Here is an 11,456-nt window from a genome sequence, read left to right on the forward strand (position 1 = left end):
ACAACTTCGAAAGAGAACGGAGAGAGCACGAAATTCAACCGAATGAAAATTTTTTGAAATTAACGTTCGCCCGTGGTCTTCATTCGCTTTGTCCATATATTCTACGAGTTACCATATTTATTTCTTTTTTTTTCAATACTTTCCGAATAGGTAAAACGAGTTGATTAGATTTTCAGGTAGGAACAAATAGAGAATCGAGGTACAATCTCACTTTACTCGTATTTTACGAAAACTGAATTTTTATTTACTTTCTAAATCTTAAACCTGTACGCCAGTTACTTATACAAAACCAAATCTTCATACTATACTAATCTATATTGACTTTTACATAACTATTATTTAACTGCTATCGTCTAATATATTATCATATACATACATACATACATATTTTAAAATCTCTTCAATGATCGTATTCGAACCTGGGGATTTCAAACCTACAAATGGTGAAAAACCACAAAAAACACTTTTTGTTAATAATATGAAGCAATATTTATTGCAAAAGAGACATAAGACAATATTAATAATTATGAATAATATATGAATTCAACAAGAAACCAATGAAAAAATATGAATTTTTGAATATCGCTTTCAAATTAAAAACGACTACGAACATACTGACGTTCTTTACGCTTAAGCAGTTCATGTGAGGCCTCTCTTGGTACATTATTTCGAAACAGGGTTGAAGTTTTAAAATTTAGGGCATTTAAAGTTGATGCATTGACACCTGGTCCACAGGTTAGCATAGTATCCATACCCTGTATTTTGGGGGTGGGCAAAACTTCTTCCAAAAATACACCTGACTGCGACCACTGTGGTTTAGGCAATACGAGTTTGGGATCAACAATTTTTTGTTTCCGTTTACGTCCGATACTGTGAGAGGTTGGCAATTGCGGTACTTTGTCCTGACCAGCAGTTAGGATATGACGCACTTTAAAACCAAGTGTGCGCGGAGTAATGGGGCTTTCGCGGAAACCGCTGTTATTTATTTTTTTCTTCGGTGTGACCGGTTCTTCCAATACTGTGCCTGTAGGTAGTTCAATTCTGTTTAGTATGGCCCTCTTCTTTTTCGGAGGACTAAGCACTTCCTCTACGATTTCACCTGTTATACAATTTAAGCGTTGAACAAGAGGTTCACGTGCACGTTCTCTCTTACCTTTATTTAATTAAAAAAGAGATACATACATAAATAATTAAACGCAAAAAATGCTCCATTTAACTTTTGCTTACTTTTTTTCGTTTCAGTGTGAGACTGCGAATCCGAAATCGATTCCAATAATTTCATTGGAAGACGTTTATCGTCATACTTCTCTTGATTTATCTAAAATACAAAATTTTCAAATTAAATACCTTTAGTTTTAACCTTCAAGTAAAATGAATATTATACCGGTAATGACGGTTTTTCCTTCTTAGCCTTGCTGGCTTCTTTTAATAAAATTTTTGCGGAAGCCTTGACAGCTTGTTCCCATGCCAATGCTGTTTTTTCTGTGATAGTTTATTAAACGTTATTAAATATTTAACATGTTTGGAGATGTACAAACCTTTGGACGGCTTCATATCTTTTTTAAGCACGGGTGCATCGTTTGCTGATTCTTCATCCGAGCGCAATGAATGTTTTGACTCTTTTTTAGATTTTGGAATAATTAGTCGACTCTGAAGTGAAATTAATGAATAAGAAATATTTAATTGAAAATATACTTGCTCGATAATACCTTCTTATAGTTTTGTTTACTTTCCAACTTAGCACGATTAGCGGCATCTAATATTTCATCACATCGATCCAAAACACGTCCAAAATCTTTCTTTTTATTCTTGGTTATTGGAACTTCTCGTGGTGTAGACCCATTAATTCCCTCCTTATTTGTCAGTTCATCAGCAGAATCTTCTGAATAACTGCTATCTGCTATAGATTTAGCCTGCTCTTGAATTGGTCCGCAAAAAGATTTAGATAATCGCGATTTTGATGTATTGTGTAAACTTTTACGATTGCTTTTCTCACTATGTGTATTATTTGCAACATCTGAATCGCCACTGTCAGCCAGCGTCTCCATTTCATCCTGAATATGATCACAAAAAGATTTAGATAAGCGTGATTTTGATTTAGTTGAGTGTGTTCCCAGCTCAGAACTTTGCAAACTTTTCCGGTTGCATTTTTCGCTCTTATTACTCGCATCGTCTGAAACGCCACTGTCAGCCAGCGTCTCCATTTCGTCCTGAATAGGATCGCAAAAAGATTTAGATAAGCGTGATTTCTTGGCGAATTTTCGGTTCTCTAATTCACGCTTCTGCTCTTCGATATTTTCAAGTAATGATTTAGATGGATTAAAATCTTCATTCGATATTGATTGTAAACTGTTACGTTTCGATTTCTTTTTGAACTCTTGATACTCTTGATTATCTTGTGCAAAAGCCGACATTGATTTTCGTTTTCCGTGCTGAGTGGGAAATTGTGGTGAAATTGAATGTGCCAACTTTTCGAGTTCCTCCTCATCTTGTTTATCAATACGACTTTGGCCACTACCATCACTATTAAGACTCTTTTCTTTTTCCTCTGCCTCGGAAGAATCGGATGCCTCCATTTGATTAATATCTTCCGTTTTTGTAACACAAACACCAATTGAGAAGGAGCTATGGCGTATGCGATCTTTGACCGTTATACGCTTTTGTTTTGCTTGGCAAAAAGATAAGCTTAGGCCTGAATTTTTCAACTTTGGTCCAGATTTTCCAATGGTAAGTTCTTCAACAGTTTCTTCAGCGAGCGATTCATCTGTAGATTCCTCTTCTAAAGCCTGACCAACCTCTTGCGTCTCGGGTATTTCAATATCTTCATCATCAATATCCTCGTCGTTGTTTGATTCATTTTGCGATTGCAGATCATCGAGATCATTTGATTTGCTGCCTTCATCTACTATCAATCGCGCATTTGTGTTCTCACTTGAATCAGAATCGTTACTTGAAACATTTTTAGTCTCGGTGCTAATTATGTCAACATCTTCTATTGTTTCGGTTGTTTTATTAGATTTATGACCGGAACTGATAGATTTTCGAATCGAGCGTTCCATGGATTTATTATTATCCTCTTTGTCACATTCAGTTGATTCTTTGTGGGTCTCTTCATAATCATTGTTGTCATCTGACATTTTTTCACATATCGATTTTGACAAACTTTTACTACGTCGTCCTTTTTGACCATTTGTCGTCATCTCTTGGGTTGGCGAGGACATGGTACTCTCAACGGTTTCGGAAATACCATTATCATTTGCGGTTTCGCTGTTGGGATTCCATTTTAGACTAGTGTTTAGTTTAGTTCCACTCCTCGTTTCCTGTTCAACTTGGCTATTTTTCTTATTACTGGAATCATTAACAATACCATCGCTTTTATCATTTTCCTGAGTATTTTCTTCTCTTTGGGGTTTCGATTCTTGGTCGTTAGAACATTTTGATTCAGTATTAACGGTTGCTTCCATTGCATGTTGCGGTTTAGAAGCATCCTTAGCATCACCATCATCATCCGTTGTATCATCAATCATTCTGCTAACTTCGAAAGTTAGTGGCTTTTCTGAATTGTCGGAACTTTCAGGTTTGCCATTCATCTGTTCCGTTTGTATTTTCACTTGTTTGCCATTTATCTGTTCCGTTTCCGTTTGCTCGGTTTCACTTTCACTGGAGGATAAAATACGATTTCTTTGGTTTGATCTATTAATTTTCTTGGTCTTCTCAGAATTAGTCCTTGAAATGTTTGGATTGCCATCATCTTCGCTCTCACTGGTTATCAAAATACGATTACATGATTTCTTTTTATTAGAGTTTTTGGCATTATCTTCTAAATGCTCATCATCACCCTCATCAATATCTGAATATTCAAGTAGGGATTCTTCTGAATCAGATGTTATAAATGAAGCATTATCTTCATCATCTTCCTCATTACTTTCTTCGGTGTCTTCACTGCCAATCGACTCGCCTTCATCTACAATCTCGTTTTCCAGCATTTCTTTTCTTTCTTCTTCATCCATTGAATCTCCACTTTGGTAATTGTCGTCCACCTCCATTGCCTCATCATCAACAAATTCCAATTTTTGGAAACTTTCTGCATCTTCTTCCTCTTCCTCCTCCTCCTCTTTTGGTTCATCATTTTCTTTGGGTAATTCCTTTCTAGTATCAACATTTGGTGATGTGTTTGACTCATCTTCAACTTTTAATGGTTGAGGCATTGAATCTTTATCATTCGCAGTTACAACAAGGGTGTCAATTTTTCCATCCGATGTTGCGCAACCACTTACATTATGTGTCCATGATTTTGAAAACAAATCGTCTTTTTTTTCACTGCCATTACTCAAGTTTGTGGATGCCACCGTTAACGACACATTTTTATCGTTCGTTGTTAAATCTTTCTGGTCATGTTGTGATGTAATGGTTTCATCTTGTTTTACAGGTGAAGCCTTATCTGCATTGGTGTCCATTTCTTCTAAAGTATTTGTTATTATTGGTGAATTGGTTACTAAATTTTCAGTATCAGTTTTTGAATTTGATACCGAATCTAACATTGGAGTAGAACTTTGTAGTTTTGTAGAAAGCTTCCTTTTTTGAGGGGTACACTCCCTTACTATTTCGTTTTCCTCTTTACTATTATTTATTTCTTCAACGTCATTTGCGGCATCATGAAACTCAACGGACTCTTTTGAGTCATTTGCGCTTTGATCTTTTGATGTTTCCATTTTTGCGCTTGCATCTTTATAACTACCATTAGACTCTTTATCACTTTGGAAAGACTGATCTTTTGAGTCGTTTGTGGAATCCATGTCTATATAGCTTTTACGTTTAATCGAAGCTGGAGTTTTAGGGTAAGAACTCTTCACCTCATCGTCAACTTCTATATCGGTAAATGTTACAGATTTCGAATTTGGCGGTGAACTAACGGCAGACGTTTTATTACAAATTTTGTCAATTACTTTGGGCGAAAGCTTCTGCAACATAACAACACTTTCTACAACGGCCTTTGAAGAATTTAAAGGTGATAAAGACGTGTGAGGACTTGTGGCAGTGGTATTAACTTTTACGTCGTTATGAACACTTTCAACGAAGGCTTCCGATGAATTTAGCGAAGATAAAGTTTCTGGAGGAATTTTGGCAGTGTCTTCAACTTTTGCGTCATTATGATCAAAGCTATCGGATTTATTAGACAAATTTTTAGGGACAGTTTCTTTTACAGGTGCATCTTCAGTTAAGGATGACTCCAAATTTTCCAGCTCTACTTCTTTCTCTTCATTTGTACCAAATGATTCCATTTTTGTGTCTGGGTTTTCCAAACTCTCATTCGTTTCTTTTTGGTTGGAAACAGTTGAATTGCTATCACACTCCTCAGTATCATGAGAGGTCTTTATGTCTTCTGATAAATCAATTGTTTCAATATCTGTGTTTTCTTTTGGAGAAATACTCTTTGCCTTTAATCTTGGTGACGTTCTTACTGGAGTTTTCATTGATTGATCCTTTACTATTGGAGTGGTACTATTAACTTTTTCCTTGCTATCAGTTGGTTCATCTTCCAGATTAATCACTTCAATATCAGAATCACTTTCACTATCTTGCTTGGAGCGTCGTGATTTCGGTCCTGGCTTTTTCCTTGCAGCTGTTGAGCGTGGGGTTTTCTCTACTTCTGTTTGTGATGTCAATCGTCTTGTACGTCTTGCAGGCGTTCCTCTGGTATTTATTTCATTTGTTTCATTCTCTTTTAGTTGAAGTTTATCCAAGGTTGGCGTATGTAAATCTGCTGCAGAAACGCTGCTTTTGCGCGTAGTTCGTTTAGCCGGAACATACTCAGCTTCATTCGACTCATTGATTGTCGAAGTTTTAGACTTTGCTGGCGTTTTTGAGGGCGTAGCAGTTAAAGTGGTGGAGTTGCGTCGTCCACGTAAAGTACGAGAAGGAGAACCTAAAATGTTATTGCTTAATTTTCATGTTGCAATTGTGCTTTATTATATGTACATACTTGTCTCCGGTATGGAAGTAAGCTTAGTTAGTTGTGGTGTAGACGGCCTACTACTTGCATCGCTGTCCACAGATGTTAAACGCTTTCTTAAAGATCTTGTCACTATGTAATTAAATGTGAGAAACAAACTTTAATTTAGACATTTTTTATACACTCATTTTGGATATCGCATTTGTTCCGTTACCTTAGAACGGTATGCAATTAAGTGCATTCAATACAACATTTAACACCAATTTCAACTTACCACGTCCACCAGTGGAAGTGTCCTCTAAATTCTCCATAACGATTTTTTACTTTTTCTAACAAAACGTGTAATATGTGTAAGCTTTGGAGAAAACAAATATTCTTAAATCAACTGAAGAACTAGTTTACATGTGCAACTATCGGAATTAGGGATGCTCGATGAACATCGATGTTCGATGATCATCGATGTTGAAAGCAAAAACATCGATGTTTTAATATCGATGTTGCCATACGAAAAATATCGCAACATCGATGTTAACGGAATCAATCATCGATGTCAACTTACGGCCTCACGCACGACACGGACGTCCACCAAACCAATGCAACTTAGGAAACAAATTATGTCTTCTATGAACGCAGCCACAAATCAAATTTTTTAATTGTGAACTTCACAAACTGATTGTGGCTGCGCCACAAATCAAATTTTTTAATTGTGAACTTCACAAACTGATTTGTGGCTGCGTTCACAATGTGAACGCGTCATTCCGGTCGTTCCCTTCATTCGTTCGTTCTTCGTGATTCGTCTTGCACATTTACGCTCACTCCCACTTCTATTTGTTTGTTAATAAAAAATTGTGTTGTGCGTACCTATTTAAATTTACTGATTTGTTCGTATTCTACTGGTGTTGTGCATATATATATGTGGTGGCAACCACATTACCAAAATGCAGCCCTGACGAATTTCCTTCATTACTGACGTTTCCACTGTCCTTCGTGTCAGCGCCCGCTTTGTCTGTAATGCATACAGAAGATGTCTTTCTTCTATCTTTTACCCTTGCTAAGCACACACGTGTTTCAACGACTCGCGAAACTTAACCAATTCCTATAACCAAGTTGAGAAACGAAATAAATAAAAGTTTTAAATTAACCACTCGACATAAAAAGTTTTATTTAAGTTTTGCAATTAAGTAATCGGCTTCATATATATTACATGGAATATAACAATATGTAAGTTTTTAATGATTGAATTCTATCTAAATATTGAATTCATCTGTTTGCATTTTGCGCATGCTAAGGAAATTATTCTTTTTAAGGTTATAAATGCATATAAATTATAAATGAATAGAATTAAAAATGCCGCCAAAAAGTCGCTTCTGGGAATTTTTTGAAAAACTTGAAAATAACGAAGCCAAATTAATCTAAAATTTTTAAATTGAATTTCAGCTTTTTATATTTTTATAAGATATTTGACAATCATATACTTACTTCCCCATTAAACTGTGAAATTTAATATTTTATTTTTAAAGTTGTAATAACATTTATTTATAATTTGTACTTCATGTTTTTAAAGATATGAATAAATAAATTCATTTAAAATGAAATACGCGTTACGATTATTTAAAAATACAAGTATAACATCGAGAAAAACGTTTAAAATAAGTCGTAAATGTGCTATGCACACTGGCTGTGGCTTAATAAATTTCGAATTTATAGATTGTGTTTTATTTCTTTGTCAATTATTAATGTAAAAATTATCGATGGATCCAACATCGATGGATCCAACATCGATGTTCGGTTTTTGATAAATATCGAACATCGATGTTGAGCTTTCGATTATGACATCGATGTCAACATCGATGTTTTTTGAATATCGATCATCCCTAATCGGAATCACTCGCGATGTATTTCGTATGAATTATGTGCTTCTTCTTATCCGAAATTTGACTTTTAAACGGTTTTTGCGCTGTACACAGTTGCAAAAATAGTATTAAAATGATAATTATTATTGCCAGATAGTATTCTAATAAATTGCCAACGATACCTACCTAATAAAAATTATCTGAACTGATGTGCAGGAAATATAAGAAAATTCTGAATTTGCACAGCAGCAACACAACTATCGAGAACAAATAGGAAAATTTCTTTTTTCAATTTAATTCACCAAATTTTTTCCCAAACATGTTAGATAAATAAATATATATTTGACAGAAAAATAAAATTTACTCTAATTTAATTTCTTGCAAGTTGTATCAAACGAATGAAGAGCTAATGTTGACATATTTCGTATTATCTAGCACATTTACGAACTCACTGGATTATAGAATATACAGTAACTGTTTCCATTATCCAAAGGCCGGTGTATAAATCCAATTGTATATGATGTGCGATTTTTATAGAACTTTTACTTCGCGTGCTCGATGTAAGTTTTCGTATGAGTAACGTTCACATCGCAGCATTGTGAGGTAAAACTTGCACATATCCTTTGTTTTCTTCGCTTCGTTGGTTAAGTGAATTGTCGCACAAACAGAGGAAAGTTGTATGTGAATGGGCCATTACAGTTCATACGTCAATAATATTGATGAGTACTGTTATCCATATGAAATATTAGTATTTTGTTTACTAAGGGTCATTTCATTAACGTATTCAAGTGGAAAAGAAAATGTTTCGAACACTTCTTGCTTTTCTTTGTTTTCACTGTTTTTTAATTTGGGTACTATCCGACTGTGGTTGCAACAAAGGTTTGGACAGACAATCGAGGGATTTAAAAACGCCAACCGAAAATAAAAATGAAATTCCGGTTTGCAAGCAAAACAAAAAGGATGGTTCACACTACAGAGATTACTATCCAGAGGATCCATCAATGTCTCTTATACCAGCAGGAAACTATTTAATAGGAACTGATGAGCCTCACTTTGAAAGTGATGGTGAGGGTCCAGAGCGACTTGTTAAAATAACCGAATTTTATATAGATAAATACGAGGTGTCCAATGCAGAGTTTAATAATTTTGTGAAAGCAACGAATTATACTACAGAAGCAGAGATATTTGGAGATAGCTTTCTGTTTAAAACTCTTTTGACACCAGAAATGCAGGAAAAATACGTTGACTATCGTGTTGTTAGTGCTCCATGGTGGTTTAAAGTTAAGGGAATTTCGTGGCGAAATCCCCATGGACTGAAAAATAACATAAATGGTTAATATTTTATTTATATATATCCATTCAATTTATTAGCACAACTTATTTTTTTCTTGTTACCAAAAGATTTGTGGGAACATCCAGTAGTCCATGTTTCTTGGAATGACGCTGTAGCCTACTGCAAGTGGGCAGGAAAAAGATTGCCAACTGAAGCAGAATGGGAAGTAGCATGTCGCGGTGGAAAGAAACGCAAACTTTTCCCTTGGGGAAACAAATTAACACCTCATGGAAAGCACTGGTAAATCCTACAACAAATGATAGAGAAGAATAAATCTTTAACTTGTTAAGACAATATTGGTATATTTTTAGGGTAAATATTTGGCAAGGTGATTTTCCAGACGGAAATACATCTGAAGATGGTTATGAAATAACCGCTCCTGTTAATACATTTCACCAAAATGATTACGACCTGTATAATATGGTGGGAAATGTATGGGAATGGACCCAAGATCGTTGGCAAAAAGACGACGTCAGTTCCAATCCGCAATACGTAAAGAAAGGAGGCTCTTATTTATGTCACAAATCTTATTGCTATCGTTATCGATGTGCTGCCCGTTCGCAAAATACAGCAGATAGCTCATCTGGAAATTTGGGCTTCCGTTGTGCAAAAGATGGATAAGTACAGATGTGTCAATTAAGAAGAGCTGCTAAAATAACTTTTTTTTAAGTAGTGGGAGTATTACTATGTATATTTACGGAAAATGAACATATATGCATTTATAAAAATATTGATTTTATTCAAGCAAAAAACAAGATCTTTAAATCATATTTTGTTTTGCTATTTCTGGGTTGAACTGGCTGTTATACTTTTGCACTATTCGTTGATGAGGCATACTATTAGTATTATCGATTTCCTGTACCGGTTTTATCGGTGCTAATAATGCCTCCTGTCGTGCTCTTTCGTTAGCCTCTCGGATTAGCCGTTCCTTTCGCATTTTTTCTAATTTTTCACGTTTAATACGTTGTATTTCTTCCTCGTCACTTTCGTTGTCTTCATATTTAGCACGTTTTCTATTCTTTTCTTTTTTATGTTTATGTTTTTTGTGTTTTTTGGACTTCTTGTGCTTTGTATATGTATATTTCTCAGTTACGCTTTCAAGCTTTCTTATATTCATTGATGGAGGAGAAGTACCCAGTGCAGAAGTATCTTCACGAGAACGTTGTTTCAAGCCAGTAACTACTTTCTTTTCCTCAACTTTAGGGAGTAAAGCATTAATGAGCGTCAGAGGATCCTGTGACTGTTTATTTTTCACATCTTTTTCAATTATGTCACTATCACCGACCTCTGCTCGTTTTGGTGCTACCTCATACCAGCTTCGTAATTTCAAGGCTTCGTTAGTATCCTGTCCCAAGTATGTTAAGTACCCTATTTGCTTTTCATATTTCTCTTGTTCTTCCTTCTTTTCATCTTCTAATGCCTTGTTTGTCTTTTTTATGTGAGATTTATAATCCGAAAATAAATCAACATGTTGATTAACAATATTACTTCCACTAGGTGTGGAAAGTTTACTCTCTGCTGTAGATCCTTCAGTGGTAGTTGAACCAGATTTTTTTCTCAAAAAGTTTATTCGTGCTTCGCTTTCCTGAAATTACACATAATTTTTTCACACATCAAAAGAACTTCGATAGAAATTTTATACCGCTAATATTAATTTTTCTTGACGTTTCTGTTCCTCTTCTTTTGCTGCAGCCTCGTCACGCCTTACACGAGCAATGTTGTCCTTTGTTCGAACGTGCCATCTTAATGATAACCATATATTATATTGAAAAATAAAAGTCTAATAAAATACTCACCTTTTCTTTGGAAGGATATTCATTACTCTTTAGGTTCTTTTAAACTTAATTACTGAGTCTTCTTATTGTGATAAATATGGGTTATCTATGAATATGGGTTCCAAAATAATTTGTTTACAAAAGCTCTTCTGTATAATCAACTGTTCACAATAACTAAACATCAGCTGATTCCATGATAAAGCCCGTCTCTTACAACAATACCACAGCTTACAACTTATTCCTTAGAGTTTTTCAATAAACTTAGCTAACGTAACTTAAAGCAGATTTATTTATTTGTCAACGTAGCATTAAATTCTGGTATAAAAGATTGTAATTTTCTACACTTAATATTATTCTGAGCAATATATTCGTTTATAGAACGAAAACAGCTGTTTTAACAGGCCAAGCTGCTTCTAGGAGGATATAACCTCTCCAGGTTCAAAGAATTAATGAACTTTCCCCGTGAGAAATTCCGTCTCCTCGTCGCACTCAACACAGGACACTGTAAGCTCAGGAAGCACCTGTCCAATATGGGCATGGTC

General features: G+C 35.1%; 3 protein-coding genes and 1 long non-coding RNA gene across 4 annotated transcripts; 2 read left to right on the plus strand and 2 right to left on the minus strand.

The window, feature by feature from the left end:
• Positions 1-408: 408 nt before the first annotated feature.
• On the minus strand, positions 409-7,919 carry LOC105227014 (dentin sialophosphoprotein). The gene is made up of 8 exons (XM_049450469.1): positions 7,831-7,919; positions 6,228-6,365; positions 5,984-6,085; positions 1,710-5,926; positions 1,539-1,650; positions 1,385-1,482; positions 1,228-1,318; positions 409-1,153 (listed from the first exon to the last, which is right to left on the minus strand). Exons 2-8 carry the CDS (start codon positions 6,262-6,264, stop codon positions 594-596), a joined length of 5,217 nt encoding a protein of 1,738 aa, XP_049306426.1. The 5' UTR covers positions 6,265-6,365; positions 7,831-7,919; the 3' UTR covers positions 409-593.
• LOC125776852 (uncharacterized) lies at positions 6,503-7,548 on the plus strand. The gene is made up of 2 exons (XR_007422028.1): positions 6,503-7,174; positions 7,261-7,548. It is a non-coding gene; the product is annotated as an uncharacterized LOC125776852 (long non-coding RNA).
• Positions 7,920-8,546: 627 nt separating the features above from the next.
• Positions 8,547-9,894, plus strand: LOC105227012 (formylglycine-generating enzyme). Its single transcript, XM_011206156.3, has 3 exons — positions 8,547-9,138; positions 9,208-9,379; positions 9,451-9,894. Exons 1-3 carry the CDS (start codon positions 8,607-8,609, stop codon positions 9,758-9,760), a joined length of 1,014 nt encoding a protein of 337 aa, XP_011204458.2. The 5' UTR covers positions 8,547-8,606; the 3' UTR covers positions 9,761-9,894.
• Positions 8,699-11,096, minus strand: LOC105227013 (leukocyte receptor cluster member 1 homolog). The gene is made up of 3 exons (XM_011206157.4): positions 10,936-11,096; positions 10,782-10,881; positions 8,699-10,724 (listed from the first exon to the last, which is right to left on the minus strand). Exons 1-3 carry the CDS (start codon positions 10,956-10,958, stop codon positions 9,900-9,902), a joined length of 948 nt encoding a protein of 315 aa, XP_011204459.2. The 5' UTR covers positions 10,959-11,096; the 3' UTR covers positions 8,699-9,899.
• Between the last annotated feature and the right edge of the window lie 360 nt (positions 11,097-11,456).

Source organism: Bactrocera dorsalis, chromosome 2 (genome assembly GCF_023373825.1).
Source record: "Bactrocera dorsalis isolate Fly_Bdor chromosome 2, ASM2337382v1, whole genome shotgun sequence".
NCBI lineage: Eukaryota > Metazoa > Arthropoda > Insecta > Diptera > Tephritidae > Bactrocera > Bactrocera dorsalis.

Coding starts and splice junctions, on each gene's coding strand:
- LOC105227014 (XM_049450469.1), bottom strand. CDS start 6,264: ATGGAGAATTTAGAGGACACTTCCACTGGTGGACGTG. Junction 6,086..6,227: donor CACTTCCACTGGTGGACGTG/GTAAGTTGAAAT, acceptor TTAATTACATAG/TGACAAGATCTTTAAGAAAG. Junction 1,154..1,227: donor TCACACTGAAACGAAAAAAA/GTAAGCAAAAGT, acceptor AATTAAATAAAG/GTAAGAGAGAACGTGCACGT.
- LOC105227012 (XM_011206156.3), top strand. CDS start 8,607: ATGTTTCGAACACTTCTTGCTTTTCTTTGTTTTCACTGTTTTTTAATT. Junction 9,139..9,207: donor ACTGAAAAATAACATAAATG/GTTAATATTTTA, acceptor TGTTACCAAAAG/ATTTGTGGGAACATCCAGTA. Junction 9,380..9,450: donor ACACCTCATGGAAAGCACTG/GTAAATCCTACA, acceptor GTATATTTTTAG/GGTAAATATTTGGCAAGGTG.
- LOC105227013 (XM_011206157.4), bottom strand. CDS start 10,958: ATGAATATCCTTCCAAAGAAAAG. Junction 10,882..10,935: donor AATATCCTTCCAAAGAAAAG/GTGAGTATTTTA, acceptor GTTATCATTAAG/ATGGCACGTTCGAACAAAGG. Junction 10,725..10,781: donor AAGAAAAATTAATATTAGCG/GTATAAAATTTC, acceptor GTGTAATTTCAG/GAAAGCGAAGCACGAATAAA.